General features: G+C 42.7%; 1 protein-coding gene across 1 annotated transcript in view; it reads right to left on the bottom strand.

Moving 5' to 3' along the window:
- Nucleotides 1–27,095, bottom strand: part of LRP11 (LDL receptor related protein 11) — a 51,691-nt gene that overhangs the window by 10,656 nt on the left and 13,940 nt on the right. The window contains exons 3-5 of the mRNA XM_047102988.1: nt 16,514–16,655; nt 10,720–10,845; nt 9,104–9,310 (exon numbers count right to left, since the gene is read on the bottom strand). Of these exons, the coding sequence (XP_046958944.1) occupies nt 9,104–9,310; nt 10,720–10,845; nt 16,514–16,655 (475 nt within the window). The remainder of the gene's footprint in view (nt 1–9,103; nt 9,311–10,719; nt 10,846–16,513; nt 16,656–27,095) is intronic.

The raw sequence follows: 27,095 nt of genomic DNA, 5'->3' as shown, positions 1-27,095 counted from the left end.
AAACAGGGGTGCCTGGGTGGCTCAGTTGGTTAAGTGTCCAATTTTGGCTCGGGTCATGGTCACATGGTTCGTGAGTTCAAGCCCCGCGTTGGGCTCTGTGCTGATAGCTTGGAGCCTGGAGTCTGCTTTCGATTCTGTGTTTCCCTCTCTCTCTCTCTACCCCTCCCCTGCTCGTACTCTTTCTCTCTCTCTCTCAAAATTAAATAAACATTCAAAAAAATCACAAGAGAATAATGGATATAATAATAACAATAATAATAATAATAATGCATATATAATAGCGAATGTAGCCTGTGTTATATTAATCTCTACACCAACACAGTCATAAAGTTTAATATTTCGGGGTTTTTTTTAATAGGTCCATGAAAGTCATAACGCAGATCTACAAGTAGCCAATCCTGACTACTCCAGTACTCACAGATGTCTTCCCTTTTTTTAAAGCTTATTTATTTATTTTGAGAGAGAGAGAGTGAGAGTGTGCACGGGAGGGGCACAGAGAGAGGGAGAGAGACTCCCAGTCAGGCCCTGCACTGACGTGGGGCTCAATCTCTTGAACCGTGAGATCATGACCTGAGCCGAAATACAGACCTCGTTGCTCAACCAACTGAACCACCCAGGTGCCCCCAGATTCTCGTCCTTCTGAGCTTCTAATGCCCTAACATAAAATACCATACAAGCAGGTCTTAAGGGAACTGTAGCTGCTTCTTGTCTCTGTAGCTAAGAGAAAAGATCCTTGAACACTGTGAGGCTTGCTGCCGAAGCCATCATCCCCTTGGGGCTGGGGTTAGACCGCTGAGTTAAATTCTGGCTTTATCACTTCCTAGCTGTGTGACCCAGTCTGAGTTCTTCACTTCTCTGTGACTCAGTGTCTTCATCCATAAAATGCTGCTAATGATTTCTGCATATCACCAGGTTGCTATTAAGACCAAAGAAGCAGGGGCACCTGGGTAACTCAGCCGGTTGAGCGTTGGCTCTTGGTTTCGGCTCAGGTCCTGATCTCACAGTTTGTGAGTTCAAGCCCTGTGTCGAGCTCTGGGCTGGCAGTGCAGAACCTGCTTGGGATTCTCTCTCCCTGCCTCTCTCTCTCTCTCTCTCTGCCCCTACCGTGCTTTCTTTCTCTCTCAAAATAAATAAATAAACTAGGGGGAAAAAAAAAGACCAAAGAAGTCCACAGTGACAGGCACTCAGTAAGTACTATTTCCAATAATAAATCTGGAAGTGGGAAGATCACATGGCTGGGAATTCATGTCCTATTTTTTAAAAATAATGAGCCAGGAAGAAAAACACTGAAATTTACCAACGTCCAATTCTTTTCAGAGGATTAACTCGTTTGTCTTCTATCCAATGTAAAAATACGAAATAACCACATTCACAATCCCCTCCCCCACCCCATCTTTCCACCAAAGATGAGAGATTCTTCACCTTAATTCTGAAGAGAAACTCAGTACTGGGACCACCACTGCGCTATTTCTATTTTTTATTAGAATTAACTATCTCGTAAGCTTGTAGCTCTCTTACCTGAGTTTCCTAGTGAGTGCTCCAGCGAAAATTCATCTAGCACTAACAGTTACTGAGAGACATAAATTATATTTACGTACGATATCTCACGCACTACGTATAGCAACACTGTGAGAAGATATGATTATCCTCTTTCAAGCAAGGAAACACAGTTCGGAGAAGTTAATTACCTGGACACTAGTACCAGGTGGTGCTGGGATTAGAACCCAGGACCGATCCACAGCAGGAGCTTGTCTTTCTTTTTTAAAAAATATTTTCTTTATGGGGCGCCTGGGTGGCTCAGTCGGTTAAGCGGCCGACTTCGGCTCAGGTCGTGATCTTACGGTCAGTGAGTTCGAGCCCCGCATTGGGCTCTGTGTTGACAGCTCAGAGCCTGAAGCCTGCTTCAGATTCTGTGTCTCCCTCTCTCTGACCCTCCCCCGTTCATGCTTTGTCTCTCTCTGTCTCAAAAATAAATAAATGTTAAAAAAAAATTTTCTTTAATGTTTATTTATTTTTGAGAGAGAGACAGAGACAGCATGAGAGGGGACGGCAGAGAGAGAGAGGGAGACACAGAATCCAAAGCAGGCTCCAGGCTCTGAGCTGTCAGCACAGAGCCCAACGTGGGGCTCAAACTCACAAACAGCGAGATCATGACCTGAGCTGAAGTCAGATGCTCAACCGACTGAGACACCCGGGCACCCAGAGCAGGAGCTTTTCTACTGAACCAAACTGCTCTCAAAGTCACAGATCCAAGAACTTAGAGTTTATACTGTATCCATTTACTCATATCCAGGCAAATCAAAAATAACTAGGCAAAACCACAAATTGAAATCTTTCCTTAGGAAGTCTGAGATAAAGCTCTCTATTAAGGATACAGCAGAGAAATAGGTTAATTGTAGTTAGAAAGGGGATCTTGCCTTGGAGATGGGTTCATTTGAAAGTAAACATATTCATTCTGGATCTTCAGTTGTCAAATTTGAAGAGTATTTTCTTAAATGCCCTCACTCCTGGGGAGAGGAAGCCAGTGCCGTGGGAGGTGGGCGAGCTCAGGCATTAGGGAGAGGACAGTACACACAGGAGACTTAAGAAGCCACAGTTGCCACAGACTCTAGAATTTCCAGGGGACGTGCCCTGCCCGAGTTGGTATTTGAAATGTGAATTTCTGTTTTCTACATTTCAGGGAGGAATTCACTGTCATTTCCAGACTGCCTGATTCACTTTTCCTGGACACCAACGTATGGAACACCATAGAGAAATGCTTCATTCCACACGTGCTATCGTAGGCTCTCCCCAGAGTGGCAAGTCAGAACAAACGAGACAAAGATGGAATTTGCTTCTGCAAATAACTCATTTTGGTAATGATCCTTTTAGAAAAGTTAACGTCTTAGGAAATTATCTTTCCCCTCTTCAGAATGACCTATTGTGTTAGCGTGTACCGTGCATAGCCATGCACTCACAGAAGGAGCTGGAAGCTGCACAGAAGTTGCTTTAAATTTATTTTCAGTCACCACTGCACATGCAAGCATGTTCTGGAAGGAAGGTGGAAATACTAGCTAGAAAAGTGATTACAATACGGGCCTGCCTTCCGGAATGTACTATGGCTTCCTGTGACCACCTGCCAACTGACACAGACAACAGAATCGTTCTTTCTCACTATTCACTGGTAGACCACACCGCATGTCAACAGAGTAGGTAAGAAGGAGCTCTCTTCAGGAAATGTTCTGGATTATACTAGGACAAGATCCATTCATCTGAGGAAACAGTTGACTCCTGCCATCATGTGGGAGCATAATGTTATTCATCAGGCTTCAACAAATTCAAACTACCTTCCCAGACGTGTTATTTCATAAGTTCAGAATGGCTTCTCAATAAGAAGAGACAGTCCAGCAGAACGAAAAAATGAAATAGCCATGAAAAATACAGGGCACATGAAAAAACTCTTTTGAGTATCCTTTATAAGGATAGCCTCTCTGGATAAAACACCTCCCATAGGGGCGCCTGGGTGGCGCAGTTGGTTAAGCGTCCGACTTCAGCCAGGTCACAATCTCGCGGTCCGTGGGTTCGAGCCCTGCATCGGGCTCTGGGCTGATGGCTCAGAGCCTGGAGCCTGTTTCCGATTCTGTGTCTCCCTCTCTCTCTGCCCCTCCCCCGTTCATGCTCTGTCTCTCTCTGTCCCCCCCAAAAAAAATAAATAAAAACGTTAAAAAAAAAAATTAAAAAAAAAAACACCTCCCATAACGATGCGAAGGTCGCAGGTGCTCACTCTGGCTACCTCCGGAGAGAAGTGAAACAGTGAGGCTTTGGCATGTTTAGCAGGGAAATCGGAGACAGTGCAGGCAGAACCCCATGTGTCCATACAGAGACCAGGCATTCTCCCAAGTCCATGCTTCAGTTTGGATCCTTAAAGAACTTGGTTGACCTGCCGGGCTGGACATGAATTCTCAACTTCCAAAAAAATGGATTCAAGGGGTGCCTGGGTGGCTTGGTTAAGCGGCCTACTCTTGATTTCAGCTCAGGTCCTGATCTCACAATTTGTGAATTCGAGCCCCCACTCCAGGCTCCTCGCTCACGAGCCTGCTTTGGACCCTCTGTCTCCCTCTCTCCGCCCCTCCCTCACTTGTGTGTGCACGCATGAGCGTGCACTCTCTCTCTCTCAAAAATAAATAAACGTTAAAAAAATTTTTTTAATAAAAAAAAAAAAGGATTCACTGTGAATGTGGATACACCACTTTTCGAGCACTCTGCAGTGCTGGACATCTGATTTCTTTCCTCCGGCCAGCTCCGATAGAAAGAGGGCAGCCTTGTTAATAAATGACTTGGGCCACACAGGGAACAGGCCCTACAGATGCAGCCACATCTCACAACAGTTCAGCCATTGAGTCACTGTGTGCTGAACAAACACAGGCACCACCGCGGCTCTGAGCGGGCGAGCGGACATTCACTGTGTGACTGGATATTGGCACAGGTCCTTAATTTTATCCTTAGTAACACGCTTGGGATGAATTCCCGAGTGTGGGATAACTGAATCAGGGCGCATACAGATTCAATGCTTCAGAAACTGCCCTCTAGAAGATTGTACTGGGTTCAGTCCCACCAAGAGCGCCTGAGCCTTATTTCTCTGTGCTCCATACTATTGGCTCCATATTATTGGCAAGGTAATAATAGTTTTCCACCTTGCCAATGTGACAGGTGAAAAACCGCATCTCATAACTTTCTGTACTACATAATCAGTATTAATGATAGTATCTCTTTAACATATCTTCAGTGAGTTAAGTTTTTTATCCTTACGAGATGCCTGTAGGGGAAGGAAGTGGCAGAAAACTCAACTTGTCCTTATTATATTAGCTGATGATCCTTGTAAAATCCAGGCACAGGTCACAAATAGGAGTGCATTTTTATTTATTTATTTATTTTATTAGTTTTTTAAATGTTTGTTTATTTTGAGAGAGAGCAGAGGAGGGGCAGAGAGAGAGGGGGAGAGAGAATCTCAAGCAGGCTCCACGCTATCAGCACAGAGTCTGACCCGGGGTTCAAACTCACAAACCATGAGATCATGACCTGGGCCAAAATCAAGAGACGGAGGCCCAAAGGACTGAGCCACCCAGGTGCTCTGGTGATGCATTTAAAAAAAAATTTTTTTTTTAACATTTTTATTTATTTTTAAGAGAGAGAGAGAGAGACAGAGACAGAGAGAGGCAGAGAGACAGAGTGCAAGCGGGAGAGGGGCAGAGAGAGAGAGAGACACAATCAGAAGCAGCCTCCAGGCTTTTATTTCTTTTTCCATCCATTTCCCCAACCACCTCCCTTCTAGCACCTATCAGCGTGTTCTCTGTATTTAGGAGTCCTTTTGTTTGTTTCCTTTTTTGTTTGTTTGCTTTGTTTCTTAAAAATGTTTTTGTTTTTGGGGCACCTGCCGTGGCTCAGTCTGTTGAGCGTCCAACTTCGGCTCAGGTCATGACCTCACAGTTCATGAGTTCGAGCCGCACGTCGGGCTCTGTGCTGACAGCTCTGAACCCGGAATCTGTTTCAGATGCTGTGTCTCCCTCTCTCTCTGCCCCTCCCCCACTCACACTCTGTCTCTGTCTCTCTCTCAAAAATAAATAAGCATTAAAAAAAATTTTTTTTTAAAGTTTTTGTTTTGGGGGTTCCTGGGTGGTTAAGCGTCCAACTTTGGCTCACGGTCTATTTGTGAGTTCAAGCCCCACATGGAGCTTGCTGCTATCAGTGAAGTGCTGCTTTGGATCCTGCCATCCCCCTCTCTGTGCCCCTCCCCCCCTCAAAGAAATAAACACTGAGAAAGAAGTTTTGGTCTTTGATGGGCATGTAATAACACACGTAAATACTCCTGAGAAAAAGAAAAGTTTCATAAACATAATGTGTTCCTAATTTGTTAAAAGTGAATAAATGTTCAAAAAACTATTAGAACTGATAAATGAATTCAGTAGAGTTGCAGGATACAAAATTAATATACAAAAATCTGTTACATTTATAAATACTAATAATGAAGTAGTAGAAAGAGAAATTAAGGAAAAAAAATCCCATTTACAATTGCACCAAAAAGAATAAAATACTTAGGAATAAACTTAATCAGGGAGGTAAAACACTAAACTCCAATAACTATAAAACACTGAAGAAAGAAACTGAAACTGACACAAACAAATGGAAAGATACACCACGCTCATGGACTGGAAGAACAAATATTGTTAAAATGTCTATACTACCCAAAGCAATCTACAGATTTAATGCAATCCTCTCAAAATACCAATAACATTTTCCACAAAACTACAACAAATAATCCTAAAATTTATATAAAATCAAAGAAGATCCCAAATAACCAAAGCAAACGTGAGAAAGAAGAACAAAGCTGGAGGTATCATAATCCCAGATTTCAAGACATACTACAAAGCTGCAGTAATCCAAACAGTATGATACGAGCACAAAAATAGACACATCGATCAATGGAACAGGATAGAAAATCCAAAAATAAACCTACAACTATACGGTCAAAGGAAGCAAGAATATACAATGGGGAAAAGGCAGTCTTTTCAATTAATGGTGTTGGGAAAACTGGACAGCCACATGCAAAAGAATGAAACTGGACCACTTTCTTACACCATACACAAAAATAAACTCAAAATGGATTAAGGACCTAAATGTGAGACCCGAAACCATAAAACTCCTAGAAGAAAACATAGGCAGTAATATCTTTAATGCTAGCTATAGAAACATTTTACTAGATGTGTTTCCTCAGGCAAGAGGAAAAACAAACAAACAAATAAAAGTATTAGGACTACACCAAAGTAAAAAGCTTTTCATGGCAAATGAAGCCATCAACAAAATGATAAGGCAACTTACTGAACGGGAGAAGGTATTTGTGAATGATATATCAAGTAATGGGTTAAAGTCCAAAATATATAAAGAACTTAATAAGCCTAACACCCTCCCCCAAAAGCCCACAAAGAATCTGATTAAAAATGGGCAGAATAGACATATTCCCATAGAAGACATACAAGTGAACCACAGACCCATGGAAAGATGTTCAACATAGCTAATCATCAGGAAAATGTAAATCAAAATCACAATGTCAGAATGGCTAAAAACAAAAAAGATAAGTAATAACAAGTGTTGATGAGGACACGTTAAAAAAGGAATCTTCGTATTCCGTTGGTGGGAACATGAACTGGTAAAGTCACTGTGGAAAACAATATGGAAGTTCCTCAAAAAATTAAAAATAGATTACCATATGATCCAGTAATTCCATTACTGGGTATTTACCCAAAGAAAACAAAACACTAATTTGAAAAGATATGTGTCCCTGTTTACTGCGGCATTATTTACAATAGCCAAGATATGGAAGGAACACAAGTACCCCTCCATAGATGAATGGATAAAGATGTGTGTGTGTGTGTGTGTGTGTGTGTGTGTGTGTAATGGAATATTACTTAGCCATAAAAAGGACAAAATCTTGCCATTTGCAACAACATGGATGAACCCAGAGAGTATAATGCTAAGTGAAATAAGTCAGCGAAAGACAAATACCATACAATTTCACTCATATGTGGAAATTAAGAAACAAAACAAGTGAACAAAGAAAAAAAGAAACAAAAACAGACTTAAATACAGAGAACAAACTGGTGGTTGAGGGAGGGGAACTGGCTGGGGGATGGATGAAGTTGGTGAAGGGGATTAAGAGTAAACTTATCATGATGAGCAGGGAGCAATGCATAGAATTATTAAATCATTATATTGTATGCCTGAGACTATAACACTGTATATTAATTATGCTAAGGTAAAAAGTGAATAAATGTGTGCATGTATGTGTATAAATGAAAGTGACCAGAAAAAATGCAACAGAATATTAATGGTGAGTTTTGCTACATGGGCTGATTTACCCATTAGGTGGCAGTACTAACAAAGGTATAGACCCAGCTTAGGCATTTGAAAGCACCTAGTCTAAACTGTCCAAAAGAAAACCCTTTATGGAATATTTCTGTGGACATATCTGTACAGATGCACTTAAAATCTAAACAGTAGATGGGCGCCTGGGTGGCTCAGTCAGTTAAGCATCTGACTTTGGCTCAGGTCATGATGTCATAGTTCGTGGGTTTGAGCCCCGCGTGGGGCTCTGCTGAGAGCTCAGAACCTAGAGCCAACTTCAGATTCTGTGTCTCCCTTTCTCTGCCCCTCCGTGACTCGTGCTCTTACCCGCACATGCACGCTCACATTCTCTCTCCCTCAAAAATAAATAAACATTAAAAAAAAAGAATATATGAAAAAAACTAAACATTAGATAAACAAGACTAGAAAAAAATATACCAAAATACCAAAAGTTGTTTTCAGTAAAGAGTGGTATTTTAAATTATTTTCCTTTTTTATTATTTGCATCTTCTGCATAGAACAAAAGAATTTCATAAAGAAGTTATTAAAGTAGCGACAGATTATTTCTGTATATAAGGTATGCAGAGTTTGAGTACTGAAAAGACATTTACAAAGGCATACAGAAATGTGATATTCTATATTTCTGTCTCTTGTCACAAACAATACAAATGTGCAAAAACAAATTTAAGATGACAGAATGTTAATGTTTCAGCAGTGTGAACGTAGACAAGATTCTTATTAGCCTTATTAGTGAAAACAAAAAAGTTACAGATTTCGTTAATTGGGAGCATAGGACTGAAGTGCTCGCACAAGCAACCATTTCAATATGATGTAGATTCTCTTTACTCACATTCACTAGCTTAGTGCGAAGAGGGTTATGCTGCTTCATCTCAAAATAACCTAAAATTTCATACGTAGGGCATTTGTTTTCTTAACACAAGTGTTGAAATTTCCTAATTCGAACGTACTTACTAATAAATGTACAGGTAGCCCTGGAGTATATATGAATGTATGAATGTATTTAGTAGGTGTTCCTTAGTATAAATAATCAGTGCAAATGTCAGATGGGGTGGGGTTTTTTTTTTTTCCTTTTCGGCCACAGTTTTCATTTTAACTCTCTTCTTTGTTTTATTTCCGTAACACTCTTCAAATATAACCTTCATTTTGAGCCCAGCGTCACTGGAGGAAATGAGGCTGTTTGCGGAGAAGCTGTTGAGGTCCTTACCTGGCATCACAGGATCAGTCTGACTCTCTGGTCCCCAAAAAGTGGAATGATTCCTCTTCTCTGTGTTTGATACCACCAGTGGCTGGTTTGGGACAGTCACTTTCTGGGACTTTTCCAAGAAGGAGCCTCCTGCCACATCTTTGATTGGTCCTGTGATTCTAGGCTGGGCAGTTGCTGTGTGGGTCACCGTCTTCCGGTCAAGGCTCACTGAAGGATACAGGAGCTACCGTTAGCTGCTGGGTTTCTTTTCTGAACTGTAATTAAAAGCACTAAATTTTCAGTAGATTCAAAGCCATGGATACTTGGGAATAATAACCAGCTAAGCCATGTTAGAGCCCCATAAAAATTACTCTCTTCTTTTCGAATGGGTAAACTGTTTTCTCTTCTTCCAATAGCTGGCTTTCTAAATGTCACAAATAAATTGACAAAAACAAAGCTTAAGGGGCGCCTGGGTGGCTCAGGTGGTTCAGCGTCCGATTTTGGCTCAGGCCATGATCTCACGGTTTGTGCGTTGGAGCCCTGCATCGGGCTCTGCTCTGACAGCTCAGAGCCTGGAGCCTGCTTCAGATTCTGTGTCTCCCTCTCTCTCATTGCCCCTTCCCCCACTCATGCCCTGTCTCTCTCTCTCAAAAATAAATAAACGTCAAAAAAATTAAAACAACAATAACAACAACAAAGCTTAAGCCTAAGGTTTTGAGATTTTACATCCTTCTTCAAAACCAGCAGTTTTCTTCTTTCTTTCAGCGCCCTTTTGTGTATGTAGGTGACATTATAAGACTGGTTCACAGTCCTGACTTAGCTACACCCTAGTACATCACAATTTTTTCTAGGGGTGCCTGGGTGGCTCAGTCCGTTAAGCGTCTGTCTGACTTCAGCTTGGGTCACGATCTCACGGTTTGTGAGTTCGAGCCCCATCTTGGACTCTGTGCTGACAGCTCAGAGCCTGGATCCTGCTTCAGATTCTGTGTCTCCCTCTCTCTCTGCCCCTCCTAGCTTGTGCTCTGTGTGCCTCTCTCTCAAAAATAGATATTGAATGGGGCGCCTGGGTGGCGCAGTCGGTTAAGCGTCCGACTTCAGCCAGGTCACGATCTCTCAGTCCGTGAGTTCGAGCCCCGCGTCGGGCTCTGGGCTGATGGCTCAGAGCCTGGAGCCTGTTTCCCATTCTGTGTCTCCCTCTCTCTCTGCCCCTCCCCCGTTCATGCTCTGTCTCTCTCTGTCCCAAAAATAAATAAACGTTGAAAAAAAAAAATTTAAAAAAAAAAAAAAAAAATAGATATTGAAAAAAATTTTTTTCTAAAAAATTTATCAAAACAAAATCTTATCTCACTTTAGTTTTTTTTAAAAGCATATTCCTCACAGCATTTTTAGGATGGGGAAGAGTCTTTTAGAAAACAAAGCAAATTTTGAAGAAGGTAAGCAATATAAAACACTTGACATTTGCAACTCAGATTACAGACTTATAGTTAATGGTCATTTAATTTAAGGCATAGCTTATTCACATGAAGTTGGACCTAAAACTGGGCAGAAAAAGAACAATACTGAATTTGCATTTTATTATGAGAATAAAGACATCCCATCTCCCCGCCTTGCCCGAAAAGGCCATGCAGCTGACTCACAGTTATGACAAAAAGCCTCATCGGACCCATCAGGACACTGCTCCACTCCATCGCAAGCCAGCATGATGTCAATGCAGCAGCCGTCATCACAAGAGAAGTGGTAGCGTGAGCAAACGTTCGAGCATCCTGTTTGCGAACAAGTCTCAAGTCACAGGAGTGCCATATCGTCAACACTTCGCTGTGTCACGATTAAGTAAGACTATGTACATGGAACATTTTGGGGGAGAGAGATGCACATAATGGGGCAGACACCAACAGTCTGAGCTGGAGCAACAGGTTGCGAGAAAGGGGTGCCTCCTTGACCCCCTGACTTAACTCTGAGGCATCACATGGGCTCTTGGTCGCGGGGCCGTTCTCCAGGCCAGCGCTGCCTACCAGGTGGGAACAGACGAGCAGCAGCTCTGGTCTTCCCCAGCCAGCCCCGGGTTTGCTCCCTCACGTCTCACTCTGCGTTCCTTTGTTCATCCCGTCGACTCTGTGGGCCCCCTAACACTGCCCCCCACCCCGCATGGCATTTGGCTGGCTGAATGTGTTTTATTAGAGACACCATTTTATACATGCTATGTCTTTAGACATGCTATGTCTTGCATTCTTGTTTTCTAAGTGATCATTTTTACTGAGATTAACTTTCGACTATTGAACCCTACTTGTTGACTACCATACATCCCTACCGCCATAAAGAATAAACACAATCTCTAGCTACTGGCTGGTATGAATTTATTTTCTTCAAATAATGAAATTGTCTCCCTTTTGGAGCTGTTAGTTTTTTTTTTTAATGTTTATTTATTTTTGAGATAAACATTTATAATGTTTATTTATTTTTATTTTGCACACACACACACACACACACACACACACGTGTGAGCAGGGGAGGGGCAGACAGAGAGGGAGACACAGAATCTGAAGCAGGCTCCAGGCTCTGAGCTGTCAGCACAGAGCCCGACACAGGGCTCGAACTCATGAACTGTGAGACCATGACCTGAGCCAAAGTCGGATGCTTAACCTACTGAGCTACCAGGCACCCCAGGTTTTTTTTTTTTTTAAGTTTATTTACTTATTTTGAGAGACAGAGAGCAAGCATGCATACAAGTGGGAGAAGGGCGGAGAGAGAATCCCAAACAGGCTCCGCACTGTTAGCATGTAGCCCAACGGGGGGATTGAACCCACAAACCGCTATATCATGACCTGAGCCAAAGACACACACTCAACCAACCAAGCCACCCAGGCGCCCCTGAAGTGGCTTCAGGCGGCCCTGAAGCTGTTAGGAGTTTTTAATCTACAGTGTAAAGGAGCTACATGTATTTTCTTGAAAGGCATTCCTCTACTCCAGATTAAGCCAACTTTACTAGACTTAGCTACACAACAACTGGGTGACTTTGACACTGGTTGATGCAGAGTAAAGGTATCAGGCTAGACGTAGGTCGTGAGGAGCTCCCTAATTTCCCAGGGACACAAGGAACTAGACAGTTCTCTCAGGACATGGGAGAATGGTAGATTATGATAATCCACCGAGGCAAATGGTTGAGCATAGTATATAAGTCCAAGTGAAATCTTGGATACATATTCCATTGCATGCAGTTAAACAAGGGCCTGGGAAAGGAGTCTATCTGGGTACAAGGCAATTTGAAGATACCTTGATCCAGGAAGAAGAGAAGAAATGGTGGGAGAAGCTCCTGAGAAAGAAGAGGAAGCAAAGGGCCTCAGTTATGACTGAAAATTTGGTCCTGGAAAGGAGAATCTGCTTCGGTTCCAGGAAAGGAACTCGGAGGAAAAGTGAAGGAAAACTGTGTTACCCTGAATACCAAGCGGGATACAGTTACTGCTCACATTTTTCAGTTCATGACATGGAAATCCTAAATATGTCACGGTTTTACTTACTACTTGGTAGCTTTTGGAGATAGATTGATATCTGTAATGTATCCATTTATTACTGGATCAGTGGTCTCTAAACTTTTTTGACCATACATCTGATCAATACATATAGTGTTGTATACTATGCATATAGTGTAATAAACACACATCTCCATCTAAAAATAATATGCATGTACCAGCATACTAACATATTAAACATGATATAAAATATACTAAAAATTCAAGGAGGAGATTAAAAATTACTAAAAATATAAGTTCAGGTGTCTTCTTTTCCATCCTACAAATGCCTTTATCTGTGGGGGGGGGGGGTTCCTCTTTGGAGACCACTGATCTAGATCATATCGGAAGTGTTTGGTGGCTTGGCATTTGAATAGATTATTTTTCTCAAAGCTTGAAAACATGCAGCCTCTATATCCAAAGATCACCCAAATTATCACATCAGCAGGGGTACTATGCTTGCCTATGTCCCCCAGATGGTGCCACCCCTGGTTACCATTACAGCTGGGTTATTAACTGCAAGACCAATATATATTTATAATAGAAGGGAGAGAACCACCTCTCTGTCCCCATTTCTGGTTTTCAATGTCTCTGTGTGATGTTTTATTACTTTAATTCATAGTATGTTATTCCAATCTAGCCAGAGTGATTCCAGATAGCAGTTAATAACACAGCCATTCTTTAAAATTTTTTTTTTCTTTCTTTCTTTCTTTCTTTCTTTCTTTCTTTCTTTCTTTCTTTCTTTCTTTCTTTCTTTCGAGAGAGACAGAGTGTGAGTGGGGGAAGGACAGAGAGAGAGAGGGAGACAGAATCTGAAGCAGGTTCTAGGCTCTGAGCTATCAGCACAGAACCCGATGTGGGGCTCAAACTCACAGACCGAGAAATCATGACCTGAGCCGAAGTCGGATGCCCAACCAACTGAGCCACCCAGGTGCCCCTTAATTTTCTATAAAAAGTTACATATATAAGATCTATACTCCAGTGGCCTTTCAGTAATCAAAAGTGATGCACATAACTTTCTGCCACTTCAGATACATTTTGTCATCTTGGAGAAAGGCCGGAAGTGTGCAACTGGCAATTTATCTTTGGAGCCCTGGAAAACTGGCCCAAGTCAAGAAACCAGGCAAACACTGGGCTGGTGCAGTGTTAGCTCTCTGCTTGTACTCACACTTCTATCCCTCTCTCCCGCCCAGGCACCTTGGTTGTACAAAGCAAAATCCCTTTCTTTTTTTTTTTTTTTTAAATTTTTTTTTTTTCAACGTTTATTTATTTTTGGGACAGAGAGAGACAGAGCATGAACGGGGGAGGGGCAGAGAGAGAGGGAGACACAGAATCGGAAACAGGCTCCAGGCTCTGAGCCATCAGCCCAGAGCCCGACGCGGGGCTCGAACTCACGGACCGTGAGATCGTGACCTGGCTGAAGTCGGACGCTTAACCGACTGCGCCACCCAGGCGCCCCAGCAAAATCCCTTTCAAACTTCTATAGGGATAACGGGATATCCATGCCTTCTTCCTATGAGCTCTTTCTTCCAATAATCGGCACCTGACTTGGTTTCTGCCCAGGCGAGCACTCGATCCCAGGACAGTCCGCTGGGTTCAGCGGTCCTCCGTAGGGAGGGAGTGGCTGGGGCCGATGCCATGTTTCCCATGGCCCTGGTGCATGCCCAGTACACCGAGGTACTAAAAACATGTTTTTAAGTTTATTTTTTAGTAACCTCTACGCCCAACGTGGGGCTCGAACCCAGAGATCAAGAGTCACACGTTTTTCTGGCTGAGCCAGACAGGCACCCCTCAAAAATGTGTTGAGTAGCTGTCTGGCTCTACTTTGCAGCTGCCATAAATCAACGGCCCTGCTGGAATCTGGGCGGGATCAGACTCCTGACCCGGACGGCTCCTCTCACTTGCCATCACTGCTTCAGAGGGCAACAGCGGGCAGGAAATTGGTATCACACCAGGCCACAGGCAGCAGCCTCCTTCCTCATAGGAGGCTGGAACCTCGGCCGGACGGGGAGTCAGCCAGTCACATTCCGAACACCGATTGTGCCCTGTGTCCCTGTGGAAGGCAAATTATCAGGGGTGCCAAGTCCTTAGGATCCTCAAGTCTTGCTTCATTTTCAATATGCATCCCGACCTATGTTGGATGGAAGACAAGACCAGCCATATGCAGTCATTCTCTGATCTTTTTACCCTTATTCTCCCACTGACTGAGTTACAGGGATGGCAAAGACATGCGAAGGATGGGTTTTCTGGAGCCATGGGTAGTGACTGTGAAGGCTCACCACGTGGGCGCGGGTGAGCACCTCTGTATGCCCAGTGCCTCGCACAGCTCCTGTGCACCCTGTGGTCCCGCACACACTGACAGAGTCCGCGGACTGAACGACAAGACCTTCAAATACACAGCATCTCTGTACCTCTCCCTGGAGTGGACTGTGGGGGGTTTCCCCCTGCAATACCTCTATGTCTTTTGTGCTCTCAAGTTCCATATACATATATGTATATATATTTTTTTTAACTTGATGAGCTAATCTTAGAAATGCAGATGTTTGGGAAGGTAAGAAACATAGATAAATGAGAAGAATGAGTTTACATTGTGCAACTGAAAGTGAGAACCATCACATGTATGTAAAGCTATATTATTAGTATTTGTGTTAACGTGTCCATGAAAAATTTTAGCTCTTTTTTTTTTTTTTGCCCAATTGTGTTTTTAAATTTTTTTTTAATGTTTTTATTTATTTTTGAGACAGAGACAGACAGAGCATGAACAGGGGAGGGGCAGAGAGAGAGGGGGAGACACAGAATCTGAAGCAGGCTCCAGGCTCTGAGCTGTCAGCACAGAGCCCGACATGGGGCTCGAACACACGGACTGTGAGATCATGACCTGAGCCGAAGTCAGATGCTTAACCGACTAAGCCAACCAGGCGCCCAAATAGTGTTTTTATTAAAGCATGGGGACAGGACCTGTGGGCAGAAAGAGCTAAATAGTCCTTTTATGTTTTTTTTTTAATTTTATTTTTTTTAATGTTTATTTTTGAGAGGGGCAGAGAGAGCAGGCTCCAGTCTCTGAGCTGTCAGCACAGAGCCTGACGCAGGGATCGAACTCACAAACTGTGAGATCATAACCTCAGCCAAAGTCGAACACTTAACCGACGAAGCCACCCAGGCATCCCTAAATAGTCCTTTTAAATTGACACATGCACTTTATAAATTTTAATTTGTTTTAAATTGTCATATGTTTAGAAAAGACTCTTAATTCAACAACAACCGAAAATGGAATGGAAGAGCCCATGGAATGAAGTCAGAATATAAACTGCTGGGGCATCTGGGTGGCTCAGTTGGTTGGCATCCGACTTTGGCTCAGGTCATGATCTCACAGTTCAAGCCCTGCATCAGACTCTGTGCTGTCAGTTCAGAGTCTGGAGCCTGCTTTGGATTCTGTGTCTCCCTCTCTCTCTGCCCCTCCCCCACTCACGCTCTGTCTCTCTGTCTCAGAAATAAACATTAAAAAAAGGTTTTTTTTTTTAAATAAATGTATTTTAAACTATTTAACATTATTAAGCTTTATATTAGAATTCTTAACCCTTAAAAACCTTAATTTCTGGTTAAAATTAAGAAGTAAACAGTTGTGGGCGCCCCTGGGTGGCTCAGTCGGTTAGGCGTCTGACTTCGGCTCAGGTCATGATCTCACAGTTCGTGAGTTCGAGCCCCGCGTCCGGCTCTGTGCTGACAGCTCAGAGCCTGGAGCCTGTTTTGGATTCTGTGTCTCCCTCTCTCTCTGCCCTCCCCCACTCACACTCTGTCTCTATCAAAAAATAAATAAATGTTAAGAAAAATTTAAGAATAGAAAATGCTAATCCAATACCATCTTTCTGTAAGTAGCTGGTTTCTGTCGGCCGTTGTGAATGCAAAGGAAGGACTTTCCTCTCACCTCCTGTGGAGAAGGTCATGGGCAGCACTGTCACTGAGACGTTGTCAGAGCTTCTCTGCCCAGCAGTGTCCATCACAGTGAGCTGAAAGGTATATGTTCCTTCCCGTAAGTGGGACAGCTTCAGGGTTCCTGACTGAGGTACCTGACACCCAAACAGGAAACAGCACATGTAGTTAGGAGATCTGAGGCACAGAGTCCAGTATCATCCTGAACTGGAAATCAACATCACCCCTGGAACAGTCCCATGTCCCACCTGTCCACTCCCGGCCAAGGAAGGGAAATCCTAAAGCATGCACCATTTGGGCAGGCTGCCCTACTCTGAACTCACAATTCTCAATTTTATCTGGGCTGACAAACAATAGTCTTTCACTTGCCCTTAGCAGTTGATGTTCCAAACCTGTAACTCTCCAAGCTCCACGCCCAGTATCTAGTCCCTTCCTTCTCAGCAGGTGACCTCATCTACTTTGAGAAGAAAATTAGGACATAATTATGGCCATGATTACGTTTCTACCACTCATTCCTATGCTGGGAACGCACCTGTATCTGTATCTGCTGTCAGCTCCTTTCCCCCAGCCATAATAAGATGAGCTGTCCCTCCTGCACTCCAGGCCAACTCCCCCATCTAGGCCTTGACCCCTTCCCTCTTTTTTTTTTAAAATTTTTTAATGTTTATTTATTTTTGGCAGAGAGAGAGACAGAGCATGAGCAGGGGAGGGGCAGAGAGAGAGAGAGAGACATAGAATCCGAAGTAGTCTCCAGGCTCCAAGCTGACAGCACAGAGCCCGACGCGGGGCCCGAACCTGTGGACCGTAAGATCGTGACCCGAGCCGAAGTCAGACGCTCAACCAACTGAGCCACCTAGGTGCCCCTATGACCTTTGGAACACTGACCATCAAGTAATTTCTCTTTCAAATGCCTCTGCTATCACTATGCTCAAGTTTCTCTCTACCCCAAAAAAACAAACAAAACAACAGCAAATAAAAAACCCTACAGTGCAAGATCATCCCAGCCATACAATCTTATCTCCTTCCCATTTCAACTTACCTTTCAAAGCCTTGTTCATGCTGCACTTGCTGCTTCCATTTGCTCATTTCCCATTTATTCTTTATCCCACCCATCTGATTTCTTTCCTCACCATTCCCCCGAAACTGCTGGAAAAACTCATTAGCTGATCTAGCAAAGATCACCAAGTTGTCAAGGTCAATGAGACTTGTTAGCCTTGCCTCCTCCCACTCCCCCTCCACTGGCAGTCTTACTGTATTTTACAAAGTTAGCCACTCCTGGCTTCTGGAACTCTTGACTTCCCTGGCTTCTGCTTCTGTGTCTGAATTCCCTGGCTATTCCTTGATGATCACCATGATGGACTTCACTTCTGCTTACTCCCTAAACCCAGGGTCCCATCTTGACCCCCCACTCTCCTCTGCCATTTTTCAGGCAGTCTCCCAATCATGGCAAGAGTGATAGCTTCTGAGGTCAGTACTACGTTGTCATTTTGGGAGTCATTTTTGGATGCTCAATCCAACTACTATATTTTTCAGCTCTCTCAAAGATACTATAATGGCTGAATGTCCTATTTTCTAGGAAAAAATCCCTTTTTGCTTAAATGAATTAGTCTGGATATTCACTGCAAATGAATTCTGACCATTACATGGTTTATTACACTGATGCATTACCAGACTTAAGAGTACAGAGAGTTGCCCTATTAGAACTACCAGCTGCTGGGAATGCAAACTGGTGTAGCCACTCTGGAAAATAGTATGGAGGTTCCTCAAAAAACTAAAAATAGAACTACCCTACGACCCAGCAATTACACTACTAGGCATTTATCCATGGGATACAGGTGTGCTGTTTCGAAGGGACACATGCACCCCCATGTTTATAGCAGCACCATCAACAATAGCCAAAGTATGGAAAGAGCCCAAATGTCCATCGATGGATGAACGGATAAAGAAGATGTGGTATACACACACACACACACACACACACACACACACAATGGAGTATTACTCAGCAATCAAAAAGAATGAAACCTTGTCATTTGCAACTACGTGGATGGAACTGGAGGGTATTATGCTAAGTGAAATTAGTCAGAGAAAGACAAAAATCATATGACTTCACTCATATGAGGACTTTAAGACACAAAACAGAGGAACATAAGGGAAGGGAAACAAAAATAATATAAAAACAGGGAGGGGGACAAAACATAAGAGACTCACAAATATGGACAACAAACTGAGGGTTGCTGGAGGGGTTGTGGGAGGGGGGATGGGCTAAATGGGTAAGGGGCATTAAGGAATCTACTCCTGGAATCATTGTTGCACCATATGCTAACTAATTTGGATGTAAATCTTAAAAAATAAAATTAAAAAAAAAAGAACTATTAGCTGCTTGTTTGTATTTATGAAATCCTAGAATTTGGATCCCTGCACATAATTTTGGCTCGGAGGCTTTGTCAGAACTATATATGCACAAGAACAGAATGCTTTACAATCACTTTAGGGGGCAATGCAAGGAGATACAGTTGTATCAATAATCCATCACCCAGAGCTCCTGTTAAGTACAGGTTTCTCAGCCCAGCCTTGGAGTCTGAGTCAGTGGGTCTGAGAGTGGGATCTGGGAATTTGCACACAACAGGCACATCCAGATGATTCACCAATGACACTGCAAGAAACGTGGGTGCAGTGGTTAAGAGCACGGAGTCTGGCATCCAACAGAGCTGAATGCCAGCTCTACAGTGTGCCAGCTCTGTGACCTTGTACAAGCCACTTAACCTATTTAAGCCTCAGTTTCTTCATCTGTAAAGTGGAAATAATAATGGCACTTACCTTGTAAGCATCAAATGAGATAACTATGTAAAAAGAGCTTAATGTGGGGCTTACATATAAGTTTTAAATATAAAATACAAGTTTAGTTTTTTAAGTATCGAAAGAGCATAACGTAGTAAATGCTTAAATGTAACTGTCTCCATTGGTTAGTTCTCATCTCAAGCTGAATAACCGTGTTTTCACGGACAGGAAAATGAAATCTCAATAACGTGACTCTCACTCACTGAGACAGAGACAGAATCGAGATGTCCAGGTGTAAAACCGTCAATAAGTGGTCCCATCACTCTCCTTGCAAAAGCTGTAAGCTGGAGAGCTGGCAAAGAAGCAGGCCAGTCCTTCGTTGTGTATTTCAAAGAGATGTTAAGCAGTTTTCACCGCCACACTGTTACATGATCTTCAGGCCCAACTACAACAAGAGAATATCAAACGGGGGTCCACTTATGTGAGAACTACAACACTACCTAAAGGGCATGCAGAGAGAAAACTGAAGATGACAAGAGAATGTGAGAGTCTGGAGCAGGCAACTGATCCTCAGAAACAAGAGGGTTCTCGATGTCTGAGAACAAGGAGAGAACATCAGAGATTCAGACGAGTGAGATTTAAAATGAGACAAAAACTGTGGCTTGGGACTCAGGGTCATACCAAACCCCCCCTTTTCTTTCACATTCCATATCGAAACACATCTCGAATTTAAGCGCTTCTCATCATGTCCATTGTCACCATCCTGGTCTGAGCCCACCCTGTCTCTAGCCTGAGTCACTGCAGGGGTCAAGAGACCTGCACTCCAGTGGGACTGGGACCCGGTATCCCTTTATTCTGGAAACTTTCGCTTCCACCTCTGTCTGTCCACATGATTGCAAGGGAAGGGTGAGTTATAACCTCTCCCTATGGCCGGAGGAGTGTGAGGCTGAACCAAGGGGCGCCAATGACTGCAAGGGGCAAGAGGCCGTAAGGTTGCCGCTGGTGACAGACTCTCACTCTCTCCGACTCTGGCCAGCATCAGGCAGGCCTTCCTAGGTCGCAGTGGTGTAATAGATAAGACCACTAGTTCCGGGACTTAGAACACATGGGTACATGGTGGCAGCTGATGGCCATGCTGGAATGTGTTGACTGAGCCTTGCAGCCTTGAGTAAGGGAGTAAGGTGCTATGAGGGGAGAAGCTTTGTCACAGTGGGTCTGCCTGCAGACTTAAGACTGCAGAAAGCCGGCAGCTGAGAGGTTTGCTGCCCAGGTACATGAGAGGAGAGAGAATCCCAAGCAGGTTCTGCACACTCACCTCAGAGCCCGATGTGGGGCTCAATCTCACAATCCATGAGATCATGACCTGAGCTGAAATCAAGAGTCAGACACTTACCCGACTGAGCCACCCAGGGACCACGGGAAGTCTCTTTTCAATGCTGGGCTGGAAGGACAGGCATCCACTATCTAAGAGGGCAATTGTCCACCTGGGCTGTGGATGCCTCTCTCTGCCTTCCTAGGCACCTCCTCTCTGATGCAGGGAACACTGATCCACATCAAGGTCATGGTAATAACCTTCAAAGTCCTGGGTGAGCTTAAATTTAGATCTATTCACGTTAATATCCTCTCCTTGGCCTTTTTATTCATTTAGTTAACAAAAGGTGTCTTTCCTTGAAATCAGGTATTTAGAATATTTAGAATGGTTTCCGAACTTCAAGCATCCAGGTGATCCTTCCATATCTCATGTTTATTTGACATTGGAAAGGATTTTACAAACATTTCCTAAGTGTCAGGATAAAAAATATATATGGCAGAGGAGAACGAGAATAAGACAAAAGTTCTCATTGTTCCCACCAAGAGTAGGACAACATTCCCTGAGCACATGAGCCAATTTTCTTGACATCTGGCCATAATGCAGAGTTTCTACAGACAAAAGATTAGTACTGCTTCCCTGTTGTTTCTTCTCTTACTGCCCTTCTCTCCTTTCGAGTCTAGGGAAGATCAATACGATATCTTGGTGTGGCAAGATGTGGGTAAAGTGTAGACAAGATCTCTCTGAATCCTTCTTTCCTTCTTTTCTTTTCTTCTCTTCTCTCTTCTCTTCTCTTCTCTTCTCTTCTCTTCTCTTCTCTTCTCTTTCCTTTTTTCTCTAATGTAATCTCTACACCCAACATGGGGCTTGAATTTACAACCCCTAGATCAAGAGATTCATGCTCTACTGACTAAGCCACCCAGGCACTCTCCTCTGTACTGTTTTTTAGAAAGAAAAGTAAAAGTATGTTATTGTACAGACCAGTGGGCAAATGGCCAACTATCTATCCTCTGGGTAAAGCCAAACCTGATTCTCATTTTAACTGGATAGTGATTTTATGGCCCTAAGTTACCATATCAGAGAATACACATTGAATTTGAATGCTCTCAGACATGTCCAAAATTTTTGCACCATACAATGTGCATCTTTTCAAGTCAATAAGACTTTTGTAAGTCCTATCCTATTATCAAAATATTCAGGTTATAGAGACATATACCACAGGGCCCTCATCTGCAAAGTCCTCTCTGACTTCTCTCAATGAGATTATAATCTCTCCCTCCTTTGAACCCCAGTAGCACTTTATCTACATTCTTTTATAGCCTTGCCACTTTTTTTTTTTTTAATGTTTACTTGTGAGAGAGGGCAAGTGGGGAAGGGGTAGAAAGGGGACAGAGGATTTGAAGCGGGCTCTGAGCTCACAGCAGCGAGCCCAATGTGGGGCTTGAACTCATGAACTGCGAGATCATCATGACCCAAGCTGATGTTGGACACTCAACCAACTGAGCCAACTAGGCACCCTAGTCTTGCCACTTTCTACTTGGTATTTTTGTTATTTAGGTGCATATCTAATCTCAACCAGTGTCAAGTTACTTGAGGGCAATATTCCCTACAAGTTTTTCACAGTGCCTTACTCCCTTGCTTCTTGCCTTTGAAAGGCCCTCATAACTTTTTGTTTATATACAAGTGAGTGAATCTATTCTGTTAGTAATTCAGTTAATGTATTGGTCAAAATAGCCCAATATTTACATCCCAAGGTATTTAGATAAAACTGTAATAGTTTTCCTCTCCTGGAGTGCTCATTGTTTAAAATGTTTATTTATTTATTTTGAGAGAGAGAGAGAGAGAGAGAGAGCGCGCACACTCGAGCAGGGGAAGGGCAGAGAGAGAGGAAGAGAGAAAATCCCAAGCAGGCTCCACGCTGTCAGCACAGAGTCTGACATGGGGCTTGATCCCATGAACTGTGAGGTCATGACCTGAGCTGAAACCAAGAGCTCAACCCACTGAGCCACCCAGGTGCCCCTCCTAGAATGCTCATTTTATGCTCTGAAATATGCTAAGCGCTTTATTTGCGTTTTCCTATTTTGATCCCTTACTGAAACTCTATCGGGTTGTATCATCCTCTTTACAATTGAGGAAGCTGAAGCTTAAAGAATGGAATAATTTTCCCAGGTTCACCCGGCTAGGGAATTGGCAAAACTGGGTTTGAATCCAGGCCATTTAGTTATAAATTCCATATGCACAGCCATTCCAGAATCCTACATCTCGGTCAGCAGATTCAGGCCTTCCAAGGTCCTTATTCCAAGAACCATTTCTTAGAAAGAACCCAGGCACAGTTTATATACAGACTGGCCAGCTGTCATGGTCTAAAAAACGTAGATTATAGTAAATCAGGTTTAAGCCCCGTTTGACCAGAAGCACACAGATTGACAGTCAACTCCTGTGATTCTGGAATCCTACTGTGCTTGTCAATTATTGTCTGGGAAGTTGTGTGTTTGTTTCTGAACAGGCAAAGAACTTCAAAGCTTCTGCCCTTTCTGGAATAGATCTTTCTTAATTCAGTTTACCCAGATTTATTTTTCCTGAATTACGTACTTTTTCTTCCCCAGGGGGATTATTTTTCAACATTTCCTTATAATGATAATTACAAGTAATTATATAATAAGTAATATTATAAGTAATTTTCTTAAAGAAAAAAACTGCAATTAAATATTCAAGCCCTTGAGCTATAATGTAAAAAGAATTCCTACTTAAGTCAGGGCAGGCTACATTTAGGCTCATGGCTGACGCTGAAACACAACAGGTACGAACTATCCCCATCTTGCATGCTCTGAAGTGTCTTCCCCTTTAATCAGAGAAGTAAGTTCTAGGATTCACTGGTTTTTTTCTCCTGTCTTCATTCTTCATTTTTGAAGCAAGACACTTACAAAGAAATCCTCAAAACCACAATGGAATATTCATTCACGGGCACCAATTTATCCGCAGGTTTTACTTAGGAAATCTGTACAGGGAGTCGTCTCTGTCTGGAAAATGCCCTGTGGGCTGCCATTACTTTCTGTCCCTATTCGAAGATTTGGGTGAATGGGAGGGCTGAGGTGCACGGATGTTGGTGAAATTTTGAGGCAGTTCAGCCTTGTTTCAGTTCTTTGGAACGTGGTATGTTTTGCTTCTCTTCTCCTGCTTTTGTTCTCACTCCCAGGAAACGCCTAGCCCTCTGGCTTTCTCAGTGTCAAAATTGCTCGTTTTAAATTAAAAAAAAATTTTTTTTTAATGTTTATTTTATTTATTTTTGAGAGACAGAGACAGCATGATCAGGAGAGGGCAGAGAGAGAGAAGGAGACCCAGAATATGAAGCAGGCTCCAGGCTCCAAGCTGTCAGCACAGAGCCCGACACAGGGCTCGAACTCACGAGCCGTGAGATCGTGACCTGAGCCGAAGTCGGACGCTCAACCGACTGAGCCACCCAGGCGCCCCAAAATTGTTCCTTTTATCAAAGTCCTTTCTGGCCTCAGATCAGAGTCTGAAGCGTTGCCTCTTCAGACATTTGAGGAGTGAGTATTTGCTCCCTGTTGAAGGCTTTTTGTGCGCTGGTGAGCACATGGAGTATTTGGGGTTTGGGCTTCCTTGGGAGAATCTCTAAAAGAACAGCACCCAGGCAGCAACACAGTCTTGCTGGGTGTAAGACAAGACTATCAGGAGCAGTGTGAATACCATGGAAGGAAAAATAATCTCATGATACATTGAATAGTATCATCATGCTTGAATGTTTGCTATGTGCTGCTCACTGCTCCGGGGCCTTACTTGCACAACCTTATTTGACCACAATAATAATGCCTCGAAAGGACTCCTGTTCTTTTCATCTTGCAAGTGGTTTAAATCATCCGCCAAGGTCTCCCACACAAGAAGTAGTAGAGCTAGGATTCAAAAACCATAGTCAAGCAGATGCTCTGTCAGAAGTTTTACTTGTTTGATGTCTTTCATTCATGACAAATTGGCTCACTTTAAGGAGGAAGGAAATAGATGAAGTTGATACGAAGTTTTCTCAGATACCCAATGACCATTTTTCTCTTTTTCTTTTTTAAATGTAGAAACAGCTTCCTCTCCATCACTCTGCCCACTCCCACCAGAGGCCTAGAATGTCTGGGATAACTTTTATTGAAGTGATTTACATTTTGTTTTTCTGAAGACTAGAAATTCTCCAATAGCCAAGAAATAATAATAGTTATGTGTGCCTAGGATCTCCTTTGATGGGGAGCAAAGAAATTGTCAGATGACACATAACAGCTCTTTGCAGTATCTGTATGAGACCAGAGTGCTGAGCAATGTTCTGCTGGTCACACTAAGAAGGGTGATACAGATCTGGGGGCTGTAAGAGCACTTTTGGAAAGATTAGCTGAGCAGTCAATTACTTAACGAGAGAGACAGAAGCAATTAATTAGCAAGTATTATTAGAATCCTAGTAAGTATTGTCACAGTTCTAAGCTTTAAGAGAGAAAGGGAAAAAATATCAAGGAATAAAGGAAGGAGGGAGGGAGCAAGGAATGAGAAGGGAGACAGGGCCTTCTGGAAGCATCTGTGGGCAGTAAAACCCCTCTTCAGCTCATTGTTCCTTCCCTCACTGAAAATACTTCTAAAGAAATCCCTCCTCAGTGTTATAAATTCTGTTGTGATATTACAGATTTTATGTATATCTTTCTACACATCAAGGAAGACGTGTAGAAAACAGAAGACGATGGACACAGTTAGTGTTTAATCTTTAAGACCACAGTAGGTCCTCTGGAAACTTGGGTATTGGTTTGACAACTGCAGGCTGTCTTGAAAATCCTTGCTAAATTTTTATAAAATCTTTCAATAGGCTTTTAAGTCATCTCCTTAACACGTAATGATTCATTCCTTTCGTGAGCGTTTTCAGTACTGACCCAAATCATATCTCAGGAAATCTGACTGAGGAGGAGTAAGTGACAAAACGGCTCCTATACAAGGAGACAGAATGCAATTTGAAATTCAACAATTATTTTGTGCTCTCTTGCCCTATGACCAAAAAGTCAAGTCTTGTTTCTATTTATATTCATTTTCTTGGAAACCTTTACTCTAAGGTTGAGTTATAAAATACCATTTTTATCTGTTGGGGGTGGTTTAAAAATGAGTCTAATTGGGAGATCCCATATAGACCATCCCGTCTCAAGAAACTTGGATTTTATCAAGAAGGACCCATGTTCCAATTTTCCTCTGTGGTCCTGGTGTAATTAGGAATACCACCTCCCTTGAGCATCCGGCTTCAGCTCAGGTCATGATATCATGGTTCGTGAGTTCAAGCCCCATGTCAGGCCTGCTGCTGTCAGCACAGAGCCCGCTTCAGATCCTCTGTTCCCCTCTCTTTACTCCTCCCCCACTTCTGCGCTCTCAAAAATAAATAAATAAATAAATAAATAAATAAATAAATAAATAAAAATAAAGATTTGAGAATACCACCTCCTTTCCCCCTCCCCTCAATAGGTCCCAATTTAGATGATAATCTATTTTCAAAAATTAATTATGTGCATCAGGCAAGCCAGTGTGCAAATGGTTTTAATTTCATAATGAAGTTATTGATGTAAGCGATATCCATTCTTTTTTTTTTTTTTAAGTTTATTCATTTATTTTGAGAGAGTATGTGTGCAAGCAGGGGAGGGACACAAAGAGAGGGAGAGAGAGGACCCCAAGCAGGCACTGTGCTGTCAGCACAGAGCCTGACATGGGGCTCAATCCCACAAACTGTGAGATCATGACTTGAGCAGAAATCAAGAGTTGGATGCTCAACTGACTGAGCCACCCAGAAGTCCCCAAACCATATCCATTCTTTAGTAAACTTCCGTTACATGTGATATTCTAAGATCATTTAGTTATTCTAAAATCATTTGAACATCCTTGTACTCTGTATCCTGTTCCTAAATGTCATATTTTACTTTTGACTTCAGATTTAAATGTCTTATGTTGAAAAAAAATGTATTACATTGAATAATCGTGAACTCAGTGTCATCTAATGGGCTGCCTAAAAAAATGTGTCCTTTTGCATTTAAGAAAATGCGTCCTTTTGTATTTGCATTTTGTATTATAGATTAATATTCAGTTAAGCAGATATAGAATATCCTGTTCAAGGGCAGAAAACATGTAACTTTATTTTATTTTATTAATTTTTTTTAACGTTTATTTATTTTTGAGACAGAGAGACAGCATGAACGGTGGAGGGTCAGAGAGAGAGGGAGACACAGAATCTGAAACAGGCTCCAGGCTCTGAGCTGTCAGCACAAAGCCCGACGCGGGGCTTGAACCCATGGACCGCGAGATCATGACCTGAGCCGAAGTCAGACACTCAACCGACTGAGCCACCCAGGCACCCCAAAACATGTAACTTTAAATTTTTTTTTTCAACGTTTTTTATTTATTTTTGGGACAGAGAGAGACAGAGCATGAACGGGTGAGGGGCAGAGAGAGAGGGAGACACAGAATC

Source organism: Lynx rufus, unplaced genomic scaffold (genome assembly GCF_022079265.1).
Source record: "Lynx rufus isolate CCGP_SWC_20201006 ecotype Redwood Valley unplaced genomic scaffold, mLynRuf1.p SCAF_6, whole genome shotgun sequence".
NCBI lineage: Eukaryota > Metazoa > Chordata > Mammalia > Carnivora > Felidae > Lynx > Lynx rufus.
The sequence above is the reverse complement of the archived record's forward strand: the minus strand, read 5'-3'. Positions and strand labels throughout refer to the sequence as shown.